Source organism: Branchiostoma lanceolatum, chromosome 5 (assembly GCF_035083965.1).
Source record: "Branchiostoma lanceolatum isolate klBraLanc5 chromosome 5, klBraLanc5.hap2, whole genome shotgun sequence".
NCBI classification, from domain to species: domain Eukaryota; kingdom Metazoa; phylum Chordata; class Leptocardii; order Amphioxiformes; family Branchiostomatidae; genus Branchiostoma; species Branchiostoma lanceolatum.
Window position 1 is genome coordinate 19025714 of NC_089726.1, and position 18539 is coordinate 19044252.

General features: G+C 41.2%; 1 protein-coding gene across 1 annotated transcript; it reads left to right on the forward strand.

Annotated features, from left to right (window-relative positions):
* The first annotated feature begins 1155 nt into the window (after positions 1–1155).
* LOC136435918 (metalloreductase STEAP3-like) lies at positions 1156–6296 on the forward strand. The gene is made up of 5 exons (XM_066429629.1): positions 1156–1736; positions 3070–3216; positions 4426–4441; positions 4753–4916; positions 5311–6296. The coding sequence occupies exons 1-5, from the start codon at positions 1515–1517 to the stop codon at positions 6268–6270; spliced, it is 1509 nt and encodes a 502-aa protein (XP_066285726.1). The 5' UTR covers positions 1156–1514; the 3' UTR covers positions 6271–6296.
* Positions 6297–18539: the final 12243 nt, after the last annotated feature.

Below are 18539 nucleotides of genomic sequence, written 5' to 3' on the forward strand. Positions count from 1 at the left end.
ATATAATGCCATGGTAGATATATGCCATAAATGGACATTAGATAGACTTACAACCGACAACATGTGAATTACTTAAAATCAATCTCAGCAATCACTCAATGGGCGAAGAAAAAATGTTTGGTGGTTTTGGGGAGGTTTGGTGGGGTCAGTAGTTGCTCCATCACCAATATGCACAACATACACCTTGATTCTTAAGAAACATATCAACGAAAGATGTCCTCAATTTACAAACTCAATATTGTCAGGTAAATAAATGTAAATGAACCATTGTTCAACCAACAGGACATATTTGCTAGACAATAGAATCTTCTGTCTTTTGCAAGGTTGTCCTCCCGAAACAGCCAGATAAGCGCTTGCACTTTTCTGTGTCAAACTTATCACTGTACTTTGTACGATATTGATGTGCGTCACTAAGTTTGCCTTGTGTATGAAGAAATCGTCATCAATGTTGTTGATCGGGGTATGTATGCCCCAGGGAGACATAAGGAAGGGTGCCTGAGGAGTTTTGGGAAGTTACTGAAAAAAAAAACCTTTACAGACCTTCCTCAACCTTAATTTTTTCCTGGCCTATATATGCCACTAGGCGCTTTACAAGTTGAACAAAAACAACAGTTCTTAACAGCCTCCTTATTCAATTCACCGAATTACCGAATATGGAAATTGTGTTATATATTCGACTTATCTTTATATTCTGAATATGACTATGGAATACTGATTGTAACGTTATCTTTGTAAAACGATGCTTGTTATATTTTCCGATGGTATGTTAAAAGGACCCCTGACCTCCTCCCTTGAACTCTTGAAAAACGGTCTCGGCCGAATGAGTGTATATTTTCAAGGTTAGATAAAGGCTGAAAAAATTCACTGCAAGTAGTGCACTTTACTTGTACTTCTAGTCGTTCGAAATATTGTCTGATTTCCAAAAGGAAGAAACGGAACGTTTTACCCTAGACTAGTGACTCTACTGATAGTGTTATCGTTGCCTGACATATCTGCCACTGTCTATCAGGGTGAAGTAACAGGAAACAGCTGGTCAGACTTTATGCTTGTGTTTGTGCCAAGGGAAAATTATCGGTCATGCTAGCTACTAGATAGGATTAGATATAAAGGGAAACGCTGTAAGACTGTTACAAAGGGCCAAGCCCTACAGCAAACCTTCAGCACAGAGTAGCGATTTGAATGATGTTGCTAAGCTAAGGAAGTCACGTCCACAATTGTGCCATTGACCAGTAAGTTACATCTGTTATAATGACAGCGAGTTCAACCCCCTCTTGTACCCCAGTAACCCAGATTCGTCTGACCCAATCCAGCCTTGCTTTCAACAATGACCTTTCTCCATCTGAACTCCCGTGAACCCAACAGTCACAAGGAAGTAAACAACCTCGTCAAAGCCTGTTAGCCTTCCGTGAGAAGCAAGTCGTATGATAATGAGGTAAACCAAAACTAACATCGGTCAGCGAGTCCTGAGCTTGAAGACTTGTTCAGTTTCGGTGGGAAAATTCTTCTCTCTAGCCATGACTGCGAACTATAGTACTTTCAGCAATGGTGCACAGATGTCTGCCGTGTCTGTTGAAGAGGGCAGGGCCCGTAACGATCGTGAGCCCGGGCGGCAAACTGTTGCCATCCTCGGGAGCGGAGACTACAGCCGGTCGCTGGCGGGTCGCCTGGTGCAGGCGGGCTTCCCTGTGCTGGTGGGTAGCCGCGATCCTGACCGCAACGCCCGGTTCTTCACTCAGGTATAGTTGTGAACATTTCTGTATCCGCTTGACACAGTTTGGTCCATCTATAGATCGAATTTGGTCAGGCTTCCTAGTTCTGCATTGCTTAGGAATCAAATATTTGTAATATAACGTTACGTAATATAAAGGGAGGTTGTATATTCTCTTTCCTCTAAGTTTGAAATAACGGTCTCGCAATTAGAACTGCATTTATTAAAGGTTTCGTACTTGATCGTAGAATTCTATAAACCAAATACAGCGAATGCTCCCCAGGATTGGTACCCGGTCTAAGGTTTAAATATTTATCCCTGGCATTTTGTTCAGTGTCCCATGGCCCAGGGAAGGCTATCTGTGCTTCATCTAAGGTGTCACAAATATGTTAACTGTTTGAAACCGGCCATATTTGACAGAAGCTATCTTTGGTCAAGACCTGAATCTTTTAGCTTTCATAGAAAGCAGCCCAAACTTTCCAGTTCCACTTGGGGAAAAGAAGTCAACCTTGTTAGACCCAGTGTCTACGGAACTTTTCCTAAAATAGTGGGGAAAATCCCTCTCAAGTGTGAAACTCCCGAGCGTGTAACCCATTCCCCAAGCGAGTTGGTAAATAGAGGAACTCCCCTTCTATCTACCCTGCTATTTCGCTGTTGTGTGCCCTTCAATGAAATTGGCCTTCAGCCAATCTACAATCGCCCCGAGTTATACAGCCAGCTGCACTGGATAGATAGACGACTGGCCAGCTACCAAAAGCAGCTTCATAAAAAAAAAAATGAGATTCTGAAATTTTCCTAGGTCAGAAATAGTGGAAACAGGTCCATCATCATAATGACTTGGACCACACACGTGGAAGGACAATTTGTCTTTGTATTCGTACCTTGACTTAACAATCAGTGCGCGCTTATCCCTTAGCAATTTGAAGTTGTATCCAACCAATTGGAATGTGTTCGTTCTACAACAATGGCTAACGAAAGGCGACATATATCACTTAACGTACTGTTATCACACATGTACGTTTTCTGCAAAGTTATGTTCGGTAAAGGCCGCAAATTGCGTTTCTTTTTAATTTTGAACCTTAGCCAAAAATTATGATGTAATTTTTGGCGACCCCTCAGGACCGGACCCTTCTTAAGAATATATTAGAGGGCCTGCTATGAACTTATTCTAAAATCCCGCTAGTCCATGAATGTATTTCAAATGGAAATTTAGCATTTTTTGTTCCGGCAATATTATGGTCATGCATACGACTTCTGGGTGACAGATAGCTATAGTATTCTCTGGAAGAAATGTTATTAATGGGGTAGATTTGGGTTCCCAGCAGCTTTTGTAAGTGCAGCGCTGTCTTTTTATGTGGCAGGGTGCAGATGTGACGACCCGGCGGGCAGCCCTGTCCGGAGCCGGGCTGGTGTTCGTGGCCATCCACCGGGAGAACTACCCCGACCTGCAGGCGGACCGGGACGCACTGGCCGGCAAGATCCTCATCGACGTCAGCAACAACACGAAGGTCAGCTCTTCCTCATCTTTCGAGGCTTTCTTCCTAATTTCTATAAAAAATAGAGATAAGCATTTGTGCTACATATACTTCAGGTTTGCTATGCTAGTGTTAGCGATTACGGGGTCTTTTTATAGATATGAATTGGTATTGAATTTTTCTTCTTATTTGAGTTGAATTTGTGATAGTTGTGTGCCGATTTATAAGAATAGAGAGAACGCTAGCAACCCCCAAAAACACCCCTCCCAATGAAATGGTATGGCGACCCTGTGACGTCACAATTCAAGATGGCGGCCACCCCACATGCCAACGGATCCAGCAAAGGTTTTGCTACGCAAATCTGTAAAAAATAGCCCTTGGTGTATGCAAGAGAGTAGAAGCATGTCCATTGTGTACTAAACCTGTTTCCTTGCCCAGCCAGACACCATGGCAATAATGTAGTTAGAGGCAGTTTCCAACAGAAACATGCGGCTAGGAAAACGTAACGAGATGTCTCCCAACATCTCCTCGGAGATTAACCCTTCATTGAAAACCACAGCACAGCACAGCAAAGTAGTTAACGGCAAGCACGAACTAATGTAGGTCCAGGGATTAGCGTCGCCAAGGAGTCAGTTGGAACGCATGAATGGGCACCGTTTAGCAAGGCCAAAGCCATTTAAAAAAACCTACACGATAGGGGCCCTAACAGTGTAGGCGAATGGAGACTACGAAATACAATTAGGAGTCAACAGACATTTGCCAGGGAATGTAGAATATTTCCCTCCCATCCTTTCATAAATCTCCTAAACACATCTATCAGTGAGCAAAAATTCTACGTAAATTTCACTGTATCAAATTTGAAGCGACAAGTGTTGTATATGAAATCAACAGTATACTTCTCGCATATCGAATGGACATGGAACTATTGCATTTCATGATTAACTCGTCCTTTTCAGGTATGCCTTAACACCTCACCCAAACTCATCCGAACTCACCGGAACTCATCCGAGTCTAAAATGCAGTGTACAAGGGGGAAGCGACCTTGTTTGATGCTCTGGATACATTAAATATGAACGTAGGAATGTAAAACAAGCACCAAACTCTAAGTATTTACCAGTTTTTATAAGCTACTCCGCTCTTTTCCAAGATGAAGGGAATTTATGGCCACCATATTGGATAGTCATTGTTGGGGTTCGGATGAGAATGTACTTCATACATTTTTATTTATTTTGTGTTCGACAGGACGATAAGACGTTGGGTACTGATTACATTTTTATCGCAATTCACTCAAAATGAAGAAAAAATAAATACATGAAAATGAATAAAAAAAGTATGAAGAACTTTCCCATACGGACCCCAACAATGACTATCCAATATGGCGGCCAGAAATTCCTTCTATCTTGGAAACAAGCGGAGAAACTTATTTAAAAAAACTGGTAAATATTTAAAGTTTTCAGCTTGTTTTGCATTCATACGTGTATATTTAATGTATCCAGACCATCAAATAAGGTCCCTAGCCCGTGTACACTGCATTTTAGACTCGTTTGAGTTCGGATGAGTTCGGATGAGGTGTTACCGACATACCGGTCCTTTTCTATCGTTCAAAGATCCACGAGGGGGAATCTAACGCTGAGTACCTGGCCAGCTTGTTCCCAGACTCGACTGTGGTGAAGGGATTCAACGTGGTGTCCGCATGGTCGCTCAGTTCAGGACTATTCGGAGGCTCGAAGGAGGTAAGAATATCATATCTTAATGTAATGATAATAATAATGATAATAGTTTATTGGCCAGAAATTACCCGTGCAATGGCAGCCAGTGCTGAATTGCTGCACGGTTTACAATCACATTATACACAGCAGATACATATTTGATCCACACTTGCACTTTGTGGAACTGTCGCATGGGTCTGGGCGGCTGCCATTCGGTGCCAGCAGGTGACCTCAATACGACCTTCCCCAATTGTTTTCGATGCAGCACAATGATGTATCCAAGATCAAGATGTCGGCTCTATATTTGAAACACATACGCGTCAATTTAAAAGTTTCTTGCGATGGGTAGAATTCGCATAATGCAGAAATATTTGCCACAATGATTCTGCGATTCGCTTTATTTCCATCCATGTTTCAGGTCCTCATCAGTAGCGATGACGCCAACGCTCGCAAGACCGTCATGCAACTGGCGCAGGATCTCGGATTCGTCCCGGTGGATTATGGGAGTCTGAGGGCTGCGCGCGAGATCGAGGCTATCCCTCTCCGCCTCCTGCCCTCGTGGCACCTGGCGCTGAAGATGTTCCTCGGCGTCTTCGTCATCTTCTTCCTGTACTGTCTGTACAGAATAGTGATTTTTAGAGCCATTACAGGGACCAATCAAGCATCTCACATCCCCGTCAGCGTCATGAACATGACTTTTGCCGGGACTGCTATTACCTTGCTATGTTTAGTATACATTCCTGGCATCTTCGCTGCTTTTGCACAACTCTACAACGGCACCAAGTACAAGCGTTTCCCAAATTGGCTCGACAAGTGGATGCTGGCACGCAAGCAGCTCGGACTTTTGTCTCTATTGGCCTCGATCGTTCACGCCTTTCTTTCCTTCATGATATGGAGTCCTTCGTACTACGCACGACTGTTTGAGCAGACAGTGACCCCTAGCGGAGAGGTGAAGTACGGCAAGCTCCGCTGGAGCGGGGAGACGTTCCTTCTCTTCGGCGCGCTCTCACTTTTCCTGATGGCCATCCTCGGCGTCTCGTCCATCCCCTCCGTCACCAACGCCATGAACTGGCGAGAGTTCAACTTCGTGCAGTCCAAACTCGGCTGGGCGGTCCTGATTTTCGCCATCGTCCACAACGCGGTTTACGGCGCAGAAGTGTTCACCCTACAGAGGCTCTTCTCGCCCTATACCATCGCTGTCTTTCAGCTGACGCTAGTCCTGCCCGCCATCTTGGTTCTGATGAAGGTCGTGACCTTGTTGCCCTGTGTAGGCCCGCGTGTAGACAGGATTCGTCGGGGCTGGGAAAGGAATAAGCCCGCCACCCACGCTATAACCACCGAAGAACCTCAAGAAGAGACTAGCTTGATGTCTGCTTAGCGTAAATGGCACAGCACACTGTTAAAGCCCCCCTCTCACTGGACCCGCGGCACGCTGGCGTCGACTGCAGCTGCGTCCTAAACCGGTTTTGTGTAACCCTTGACTTTATAATGGGAATATGATCCAAAACGTACAAGTATGACCAAAAAGACAACAAAACACACAGCGCTTAAAAAGATTCGTTTTTTGTCGATGAAATTCGTTGAGTGCTTTGTCAATGCGATCGGCCGCAGCGACGCCGCCAGCGTGCCGCGGGTCCAGTGAGAGGGGTGGTTTACCGGCAATGATGAGAATACTGAAAAAATTGGCAAATCTTAGCTGTCATAATCTCATCCGTGAACTTTTCCAGTCACAACAACTCCGGCCCCACGCAGTAGCTCGCTATGTCAAAGTGTCCAAATAGTCAAATTTGAAATGTTTTCTATACGGTGAAACACCACGACGGCGGTCTGGCATACGAAAGAATGGCGCCATTTTGATCGATGACGTCAGGTAAGCTAAGGGACTGGAGACTTCATATCAGTTGTGTCCATAGACCTTCAAAAGATGGGCCAAAATCTTGTTGTTGCTGTTTTATTTACATCTATCACTAACATTTCCCTACAAAAGGGCTTCTACAAGTTTTGCATAGGCTTAAAGTATCCCTCTGAATGGACCCTGTGCGCCTGCGCGCGTGTAACAGTGACATTTACTTTAAACCACAGAATTGTGTTCTTCATATGCTATTGGCATTTAGTATAAGCCAACTCTTGTATTTTCTATAGCAGCATTTGAAAACATTTCGTTTCTTAACGATTCACGTGTTGCTTTAAATAATTGCACAGCACAAGCCGTTCAAACTTCCTTTTAAAGTTTGCACAGACCTTCATGTAATAGGGCACTATGTTCATTTGTACACGCATGTCCAGAAGATCAGACAATAGTAACTCTCACTATGTTCAAGGACATCACCATATGTGTTAGACTGCAAGGGAAATATGACTAACGATGACTAAGAGAGGAAGAATGCGACTGAGAATTAGCTACCTAAGCGGATATGAGTGGAAGACCATGTACTAGAGGGAGTGAAGGAGAGAGAGAGAGAGAGGGGGGGGGGGCTTGGAGAGTAAATACACGTATCTTCATGTAACAAGGCCCCGGTGTCTTTTCGTGGGTTTGCGCGTACGACCATAAGATCAGCAGCTATCTTCACGCACTCATCGTAAGGGACGCCATCGAGACCAAGTACCAAAAAGGAAACGCAAGAAAATACATTTGCAACCATCTGCAATGACTGCAGACTGGCAACGAAATGCTGTTTGTCTGAACTGGTCGGGTGAGCTGCGCTTCATTGCGTATGACCCGCTGGTCGTTGTCGTACTTAAGCCCCTGTCACACTTGTGCGTATACCCGTTGCGTGTGATATTTCCATACGCCGCCGTGCGCACAATACGCATCTCACATGCATCTCAATCGGCTTGTGTAAGTTTTATGTACGCCGGCATACGCACAATATGGCCCAGTAGGCATGATAGTATGAACGAAATTACGCTAATACGCAAGTCATACTTATAGATATTTTTCGATTATTTTGACGTATGTGTGAGGCACATCTAACATATGAATAATGAAATGTGAGCCACACATTCGTCAAAATAATCTTAAACCACCACAACTGTTGTGCGTACGGCTGCGTACCTAATTTCCATACGCAGCTCACACGCAACGGGTATACGCTCAAGTGTGACAGGGCCCTAACCTCTCAGGCTGGCAGTTGGAAGTAAAACATAGATGACAGAAAACAAATACCAATAGTACAACTACTGGTACTGGTATCGACCAGAAGTCTATTATTTTGTAACTCTTGTGGCATGTTTGCCTATGAAGCCATTTTCACCGATGTTTGTGTCCCTTCCCTTTAGATTTGAATTTAGGCCAATAGACTACTATTCAAGGCGTCAAATCATTGAAGCCTGACCGTAGAGAGGAAAGTCTGTGCTTACCAAAATATGTATATGTCTATATATGTATATACTATAACAGTCAATGAAATTGAATTTCTTTCGGTGACTGAATTTCGTTCGTCATGTACCAAACATAAGGCTTGCACCGTGCCAAAAAGAAGTTATTTTCACGCAAAAAAATAGTTTTTTTGCAACCATGTGCATGCATTAAATCAGACTGGCACAAGATAGTATCTGTATTTATAACCTGGTCGGGTGAGCTTTGCTTCAGCGAGTCAGATCCGTGTAATTATCAACCTATAATTTTATCAGGCTGTCAGTTGTAAGTACTACATAGATGACAGAAAAAAGATACCCATAGTACAACTACAACTGCAGACGGAACATCATTGAATTGAGATGTAACTTTATAAGAAGATTTCGAGACAATAGGAGATATGCATCTGAGATCGTTACTTTCACTTCTTTGTCTGCACTGAATCCATGCCCGTAGGCTAATTGCAGGGATACAAAAAGTTCAAAAGGTTACCAGAGTTCGGAGACCTCATTTCTCCATGAACTGTTTTGATTATGCAAATGACTTCCATATTTGCATAATATATGCTTGGTCATTTATACCCTTGACTTACTTACACAGGTCACAATGTTAACAGTCCAGTCATTTACCACATAGAATAACGCTGGTTCTTTTGTATTAATTATGCAAATTATGTATTAATTGGCATAATTGGTATCTGTTAATGCCCCACCTGCAATAAACTACATATGTTAATAGATAATGAAAAACACTGTAAATTAAGATTTTGCTCATTAATTATGCAAATTAAGTCCCAATTTACCTAATCTTACATCATTATGCACATCTCTCTCTAAGATATCTGCATACTAAATATCATCGAAATATGTTGTTCCTTTGCTTAGTTATTGCCCTTGGAAGATTTTGACAAAAACGCCCCTGCAGTTCCAGAGCAAGCTGCTAGAAGATTCTATACCTAGATCAATTGTCTCTACGTACATTGCTCTGTGTGTGTGGGGGGGGGGGTCGTCTTCCTTCAAGGCATGATTTTAATAGAATGATATGTTTTTTTATGTTATGTCGCCGAAGCTGGCGATCCTCCTTCGGCGACATAACTTAGCCTCTACCAGTCCCAGCGGATGGCTGGGAAAATATTAGAAATTGGCCAAATATATATATGCTAAGGGAGTCAGCTACGGAGAGAGGGTCCTATCTGCCATCCTAGGAGCCTGCAAGTGAATCCCTGGCAAATATTCTCCCTATGGTAGAGACCAGACATAAACCCCAAAGCCGACATTACAGAACCTTGGCCCGTGTAAAAATTCGCGTAACAGTGCTCCCCCAAAAATTGAACACCGCCGCTCCAAGAAGTCTACGAAATCATTGTCAATGCAATGCAAGATGGCAGAAATACACTAATTACGTTAAAGCTGCTTTTGATAGGAAATTGCAAAAGTATTATCAATGTTTGAAAATGTGTCTTGATAAAACCTGCAGTAATCCTGTTTCGTTTATTTACTCCTTCGTTTACCTTTCGATGAAAACATAACAACAACACATGTACATGTCTGATATGTTTACTTTGTTTGAAATCTTATACGGCCTCATATAGCAAAGGTTTGGAAGGTATTCATTGGTTTATTGGTCAGAAATTACCCATGCAATGGCAGCCAGTGCCGAATTACTGCAGGGTTTACAATCACATAATATACAACAGATACATATTTGCTTCACACTTACCCTTTGTGGAACTGTCGCAAGGGTCTGGGAGGCTGCCAGTCGGCGCCAGCAGGTGACCCCAATACGAGCTTCCCCAACCGAAGTCAGGTACACACTCAGTTAAAACTTTCTTCTAGACCTTACCGTTGTTTTGAGCACAGCTGTCGAAGTGATCAAAAGATTTTTGTATTTTGGGGTCATATGGCCTTAAACTGTTAAATTTCTATAACATGAAGAAAACGCTATAGCATTTGGAGTTATACTACGCTAAATGGCGGGTTGTTTTTATCTAGTTATAATGATTCAAGATGCAACATAAAGAAATTCACAGGCTTCCGGTCAGTTTTTGGTTTTTACCCACCTTCATTTATGATGATCATTGACAAAAATTCTACAGGAATGTAATATGCAAATACATTCTGTTGGTCAATATGAATCATGAATTGAAGACAGAAAGGTATATATATATATATATATATATATATATATATATATATATAATCTAAGCCTAAGCTTAAGGTACAATATTTTGGTACAATCTGCAATATTTCAAAATAGAATAAAATGAATAAAGTCCTGTCTGCGTATCGACTTTTCACGCCGACTTCACAACGCAAAGAATAGGTGCCAACATCCTATATATTTTTATAAAGCACGGCACAGTTTACGCCTGGATGCCTCTAATATAAGACTCCCTGTCTTCAAGACGTTTCCATATGTCACCCAGGCGTGGCGGATAGACAATGTATGCAGTAGCCTCAGAGGCCCGAAGGCATGGATGCGCATGCGCCTAAATAAGCGACCGTTTCTCCTGGTTTGTGAAAACCAGGCAGGGTTGTCGTGAAACTGGAGTGCGCCTGCAAAGAACAGCTGGTTAATCTCAAGTCCTATCTACTGTGAGTATGACGTAGCATTTCTATTAGGTCAATTATAACAGAAAATACATGTACAGTCATGACCTAGTTTCAACAACCACATCGGGGAAAGAGGTAAGGAAAAATGGTTGGTAAGGGTGCGTGGGTGAAGCAGATACATATGTCGGTTAGCCGAAAAAAAAGATACACATTTCCAAAATATATAACTTAGTTCACCGGAAACATATCTACAAGAGACGCCCAAAGTTTGTAAACTCAATTTTAATCATAAATTCTTCAATAAGCCAATTTTCTTCGTAAACAATCAAAATGTAGTATTTGGGTCACTTGTCTAAATGGACCTCGTTGATAGGGACTAAATTCAGCGCATTTTTACATAATATTAACCCTCAAAATCAAATTCAAAAGACTCATATCTTCTTGAAGATGCAGAATATCGACAAAAAGTGTAATGCTGGAAGGTGTAATCTTTATTTTGTGAATCTTGTGGCGTTAAGCCATTTTCACCGATTTCTGCGTAGTCTTCAAAAAGTTTGTCACCAGGGTGTGGAAGATAGATGATATATTTGACAGCCTTTTGCCTGGAGGTCTGAAGTGCGCATGCGCCTAAATAAGCGACCGTTCCTCGTGGTTTGTGAAAACCCGGCAGAGTTTTCGTGAAACCCGAGTGCGTCTGCAAGGAACAGCCAGTTAATCTCAGGCACTTTCTACTGTGAGCATAACGTAATGTTTCAATTAGGTCAATTACTACTATGAAATGAAATACATGTACAGGTAAAGCTGGTCTCAACTCCAGGGAAGGAGGAAAGGAAAATAATAGTTGGTGAGGGGACTTAGTTGAACCAGATGAATTTGTCGGTAAGCCGGAAAAAAGACATTATATTTTCAACAGATATAACAGGAAACATACCTACAAGAGATACCAAACTCCATATCTTTATGTAAACACAACGAATAATAAGCCATTGTGTAACAATCAATGTTGTGTGAAGACAATCAAAATGTAGTATTAATTCGGGCCGGTTCTCTGAATGGACTAATCTCTAAACAGACTTGGATTGGCTATAAAAACTCCTTCTGCCATTTGGATACGGTCTTTGCCAACCCGTAGGTCTGCTTGGAGACTATGAATGGACCTCGTTGTTTGGGACTAAATCCAATGCGTTTTTACACAGTTCTAAGAAAAACAAAGACAAAAAGTCTATTATTCTGTAATTCCTCTGCCATGTTCTAAAGCCATTTTCACCGATTTTATTGTCACTGCCCTTTGAATTTTGGCCAATGGACTACTATTTAAAGGGTCGATTAATTGAAGCCTGACCGTAAAATGACCGTAAAAATGCTTCCCCCAATATGTATCTAGTATGTAAATCTAATTCTTGTGTGACTGAATTTTGTTTGTCATGTACCAAGCATAAGACTCGCACAACCCCCAAAAAAATCATTTCCACCAAAAAGGAAGAAATTTTCAACCATATGCATTGAATGCGGACTTTTATGAAACAGTGTCTGTCCGACCTGGTATGGTGAGTTTTGCCTCAGTGAGTCTGCTGACGTGTTCTACAGTTGCGCCACACGACGCCACATGGCCGTAAAAATGCTTGCCTCAATATGTATCTACTATGTAGATTCAATTTTTGTGTGACTGAATTTTGTTCGAATCGTCATGTACCAAGCATAAGACTTGCACAACCCAAAAAGGTAATTTTCACGCAAAAAGGAAGAAATTTGCAACCATGTGCATTGAATGCCAACTTTTATGAAACATTGTCTGTCCGACCTGGTATGCATATGGTGAGTTTTGCTTCAGTGAGTCTGACTCGTGTAATTATCAACATGTAAACGTATCAGGCTGGCAGTTGTAAGTAATACATAGATGACAGAAAAAAGATACCTATAGTACAAATACAGCATGCAGCTGCAGAGGGAACATCATTGAATTGATAGGTAACTTAAAAAAGATCACGAGGCAATGTATATTTGCTTTGATTTCTTTGTGCGAAACTTTGCACTGAATTCATGCCCGTAGGCTAATTGCAGTGGTACAAACATTTAAAAAAGTATCTCAGTGTCTAATATAAATATACATCTATCGAATATTTCTACGTACTAAGCATATTACTGGGGTGGTGGGGTTGGTTTTTCCTGCTTTGGGGAATCATGTTCCTCGTGCTATTGGCATTTAACATGAGCTTTTTGTAAACTTAAGTTCTAAAGCAGCATTTACATGGCCAATTTCGTAACGATATCATATACGACTAAACAAGCAAATCATGCAGCCTAAAAGCCGACAAATTCCTAAAGCAAACAGGACTGTTTGTGTCTGAATACCTCAATCTCATATAAGACTTTCTGCGCAGTCTTCAAAAAGTTTGTCACCAGGGTGTGGAAGATAGATGATATATTTGACAGCCTTTTGCCTGGAGGTCTGAAGTGCGCATGCGCCTAAATAAGCGACCGTTCCTCATGGTTTGTGAAAACCCGGCAGAGTTTTCGTGAAACCCGAGTGCGTCTGCAAGGAACAGCCAGTTAATCTCAGGCACTTTCTACTGTGAGCATAACGTAATGTTTCAATTAGGTCAATTACTACTATGAAATGAAATACATGTACAGGTAAAGCTGGTCTCAACTCCAGGGAAGGAGGAAAGGAAAATAATAGTTGGTGAGGGGACTTAGTTGAACCAGATGAATTTGTCGGTAAGCCGGAAAAAAGACATTATATTTTCAACAGATATAACAGGAAACATACCTACAAGAGATACCAAACTCCATATTTTTATGTAAACACAACGAATAATAATAAGCCATTGTGTAACAATCAATGTTGTGTGAAGACAATCAAAATGTAGTATTAATTTGGGCCGGTTCTCTGAATGGACTAGTCTCCAAACAGACTTGGGTTGGCTATAAAAACTCCTTCTGCCAGTTGGATACGGTCTTTGCCAACCCGTAGGTCTGCTTGGAGACTATGAATGGACCTCGTTGTTTGGGACTAAATCCAATGCGTTTTTACACAATTCTAAGAAAAACAAAGACAAAAAGTCTATTATTCTGTAATTCCTCTGGCATGTTCTAAAGCCATTTTCACCGATTTTATTGTCACTGCCCTTTGAATTTTGGCCAATGGACTACTATTCAAAGGGTCGATTAATTGAAGCCTGACCGTAAAATGACCGTAAAAATGCTTTCCCCAATATGTATCTAGTATGTAAATCTAATTCTTGTGTGACTGAATTTTGTTTGTCATGTACCAAGCATAAGACTCGCACAACCCCCAAAAAATCATTTTCACGCAAAAAGGAAGAAATTTTCAACCATGTGCATTGAATGCGGACTTTTATGAAACAGTGTCTGTCCGACCTGGTATGGTGAGTTTTGCCTCAGTGAGTCTGCTGACGTGTTCTACAATTGCGCCACACGACGCCACATGGCCGTAAAAATGCTTGCCTCAATATGTATCTACTATGTAAATTTAATTTTTGTGTGACGGAATTTTGTTCGTCATGTACCAAGCATAAGACTTGCACAACACCAAAAAGTAATTTTCACGCAAAAAAAAGAAGAAATTTGCAACCATATGCATTGAATGCCCACTTTTATGTCAGTGTCTGTCCGACCTGGAATGGTGAGTTTGCTTCAGTGAGTCTGACCCGTGTAATTATTAACCTATGAATCAATCAGGCTGGCAGTTGTAAGTATTACATAGATAAATGAAAAAAAAATTCCTATAGTACAACTACAGCTGCAGACGGAACATTATTGAATTGGGAGGTAACTCTGAAATAGATCACGAGACAATAGGAGACATGCATCTTGAATCTTTACTTTCATTTCTTTGTTTGCGCTGAATTCAAACAAGTAGGCTAATTGCAGTGGTACAAACAGTAAACAAAAGTTACAATGGCTATAGCTACGTACGTTCCTTGGGGGGGGGGTACTTTAGAGGTAGTTAATGGCAAGAGAGAAGTCCCAATGTTTAAATGATTTGTGATTTTTAATAATAGAAATGTGTCTTCTAGCTGGAAAAGCTCGGGAATAAGCCCATTTGTAATTTTGACTACGCATGTGCAGTATCTAACTAACTTTCGGATCTTCCTGCAGCCCTTGCAGGTGTTACACGGGGGAGTAAAGCGGGGGAGTTGCGCACAAACCAACTGATGTTTCAGCAGTCCTTCTGCTTCCTTTCCGGGGACTACGGAAACATTGGCAGGTGGGTATAGCTCCGTTTTATGACAGAAACTATGGAATAACCGACCTGAAGAAGCTATTCGTGAGAGTTCAGTATCCACCCCGACCAATCGACCTCTTTGAAACTCAGATTCGAATCAGCCATGACCCTACAAATTGTCTCCTATAGTTTGCTTTAACGACTAGATATTGCAAAACAAAGTCGCCAGTGATATACTGGAGGGTGTCAGCTTTAAAAAGATGTTTTCAGATTGACAATTTTGGTACTTTGGAAATGATAAAAGCTGACCGCGATTTAATGTTAAAAAAAAGCTTCTACTACTTTTCTTTCAACGTTAAATCGCGGTCATCCTGAAAACATATTTTCAAAGCTGATACCTTCCAACATCTCACTAGCGACTTTGTTTTGCCAGATTTAGTCGTTAAAGCAAACTAGGAAGCAATTTGCCGGGTCATGTCGGGTCATGTCGGATCATGTCGGGTCATGTCGGGTCATATATTACAAGCTGAGAGATGAGAGATGATGCTCCTTACACAAACTGAGTTGCTAAAGTGTGTGCACTTGGCAATCTCAATTCCTGTAAAATTTCGTGCAGCTAGCAGCAATTTTGGATATCAAATGCTTGCACTTCTTGGAGATAAATATGGGCTTTTGTTTTTTTCTCGAAAATGTATGATTTACTATCTTTTACAGTTACTGCAGTAGCTGTACAGAATGGCATTGTCAGCGATATCGATGAAGGATGATCTCGAAGAAGATGCCAGTGACGACAAGAGAGCATCTCTCAGGGCGGCAAGAGGACCACTGCTTGCATTGGGAGCAACGGTTCTCTCCTGCTTATCAGCGGAATTCATGGCCCTAAGTAGTAAGGGTGGAATCCCGAGTTTCCAACTCCTGTTCTTTCTTAACCTGACCCAACTACTTGTAGTTCTAGTTTGCCTTGTAATCTTTCGTCCAAAACTAATAGGGGACAACAGACGACAGAACGGTTTGTTGCTCCTGGAAACGTTCGTTAACAACATCGCGACCTCCCTGGTGTTTTTGTCCTTCACCTTTGCTGCACCCGGCATCGCGTTCGGCATCATCCAGGGATCAATGCCGCTGTTTACGGCCTGTTTTGGGTTCATATTCCTGAAGGAAACAATCGGTCTTATACCGTGTTGTGGGATTTTAATCAGCGCTACTGGGGTAGTGATAGTTTCAATTGGGATGGTGGACCAGGACCAGGCTGTTAAAGCCACACAGGTAATGGTAGAGTCGATTCTCCTGCCACTGGCAGCTGGCTTCATGGGAGCACCAGATATGGTTTTGATACGTGCCATCCAAAAGGATGTGTCCGGCCTCACTATGTTGTTCTACATACAATTACTGGGAGCCGTAGCCACACTTATACTAACTTTAACGCTTGAGACCCCCGTATGGGTAATGTCGACAGAGATAGCTGGGTTCGTAGCTGGGCTAGGCTTGTCCGAAGCTGTGGCCCTGCTGTTCTTGACAGCGGTACTTAAATATGAGAAGGCAGCCATCGCTGTTGCACTGCGCACACTCGTGACACCGTTCACAATCCTACTGGATTTCTTCATCTTGAACGAGGTACCAAATCTACTCAAATGGGTAGGTTTGTCTCTTGTAGTACTCGGTACAATAGTGATTGCTGCCCATACTTACTGGACACATCGTCAGGACGAAAATCACCGGGTATTTCTGGAAAAGATGGGATTCTCTTCTTCAGAAAGTGAAACCAAATAGATTTATATGAACACCTAACATTGATAAAACAATACAATTATACATACTGGAGAAATTATCCTTACTTGATACCTTCTATGATGGAGTAATTTTCATCTATTGAAACTCAGGTTGTACTCTAAACTAGCAACGATAAACACACTGAAAGAAAACAACTGTAATTCATAAAAATCACAAGGTTTATCAAGGGTAATTAGGCATTATTGCCAGTCATGTTTCATTGCGAAAATCTTCTTAGATATCATTGTGTGTAATAACATAGGTTCAAAGTCTCGTTACAGAGGCTTTGTCGTTATCAATATTGGTGTTGTGGTTTTTACTTCTCATTTTTACATACGATTGTGAACCTTACTAGTTACGTACATGTATTGGTGTATTGGCAGATAGCAATAAGTAAGTAGTACATATGATGGGGCGTACAAAAATAAATGCATTTTCTATCATAGCAGGTTCATTTCTGAATGAAATGAATTGACATTTGGCACAAATGTCACATTCTTATGTGCGACTAAGTTAACTTTAAGTTGACCACTCCCTTGGAAGTTTGTCAGAACCAAAGATTAGTCAGACATGATTCGTTTACAATTACTTTAAGAAACTTTAATTACACCTGTATGATGATACATGTCTCCTCAACTAACATACCAAATTTGGTTTTTAAACTCCTTACAGTTCCTCTTTTACAGCTGCTAGGATAGAGTGAGGTGTGATATCAGAGCCAGTCAAATTCATAGTCATATGCTGATTAAGGACTTTTGTAGACTTCTTGTCCACTAATTAAAAGAAACGAAGCTTGACACAGATATCATGTGTTTAACTATTATAAGAAGTGTGCTTAGTTTTATTTAACTTATGGGAAAGTAGTCTACAAAAGCGATTCATCAACTCGTGACACCGTTCTCAATCCTACTCGATTATTTCATCTTGTCACAGGTACCAAATGTACTCAAATGGGTAGGTTTGTGTCTGGTAGTACTGGGTACAATAGTGCTTGCTGTTAATACTTACTGGACACATCGTTAGGACGAAAATCATCGATACTTTTTGGCAAAGATGGGATTCTCTGAAAGTAAAACCATATAGATTTATATGAACATCTAACATTACCAAAACAAGACATGTATACATAGTGGAGAAATTATCCTTACTTGATACCATCTGTGATGAATTAATTTATTTTCATCTAATGAAACTCAGACTGTAGTCTAAACTAGCACCGATACACACTGAAAAGAAACAACTGTAATTCATAAAGGTTTATTTGGAATAGTCAGGCATTACTTTTTCATGTTTCATTGCGAAAATCTTCTTAGGTATCGTTGTGTGTAATAACATAATTTCAAAGTCTCGTTACAGAGGCGTTGTCGTTATCTATATTGGTTTTGTGGTTTTTACTTCTCAGTTTTACATACGATTGTGAACCTTACTAGTTACATGTATTGGTGCATTGACAGATAGCAATAAGTAAGTAGTATACGTACATACGATGGGGCGTACAAAAATAAATGCATTTTCGAATGAAATGAATTGAAATTTGGCACAAATGTCACATTTTTATGAGCGACTGAGTTGATTTTAAGTTGACCACACCCTTGGAAGTTTGTCAGAACCAAAGATTAGTCGTTTACAATTACTTTAAGAAACTTTAATTACACCTGTATGATGATACATGTCTCTTCAACTTACATACCAATTTGATTTCTGAACACCTTACAGTTCCTCTCTTACAGCTACTAGGATAGAATGAGGTGTGATATCAGAGCCAGTCGAATTCATAG

What these genes read in the sequence shown, in the direction of transcription:
- LOC136435918 (XM_066429629.1), top strand. Translation starts at nt 1,515, where the DNA reads ATGACTGCGAACTATAGTACTTTCAGCAATGGTGCACAGATGTCTGCC. An exon ending in ACGCCCGGTTCTTCACTCAG is followed by an intron (nt 1,737 to 3,069) that starts GTATAGTTGTGA and finishes TTTATGTGGCAG; the next exon opens with GGTGCAGATGTGACGACCCG. An exon ending in TATTCGGAGGCTCGAAGGAG is followed by an intron (nt 4,917 to 5,310) that starts GTAAGAATATCA and finishes TCCATGTTTCAG; the next exon opens with GTCCTCATCAGTAGCGATGA.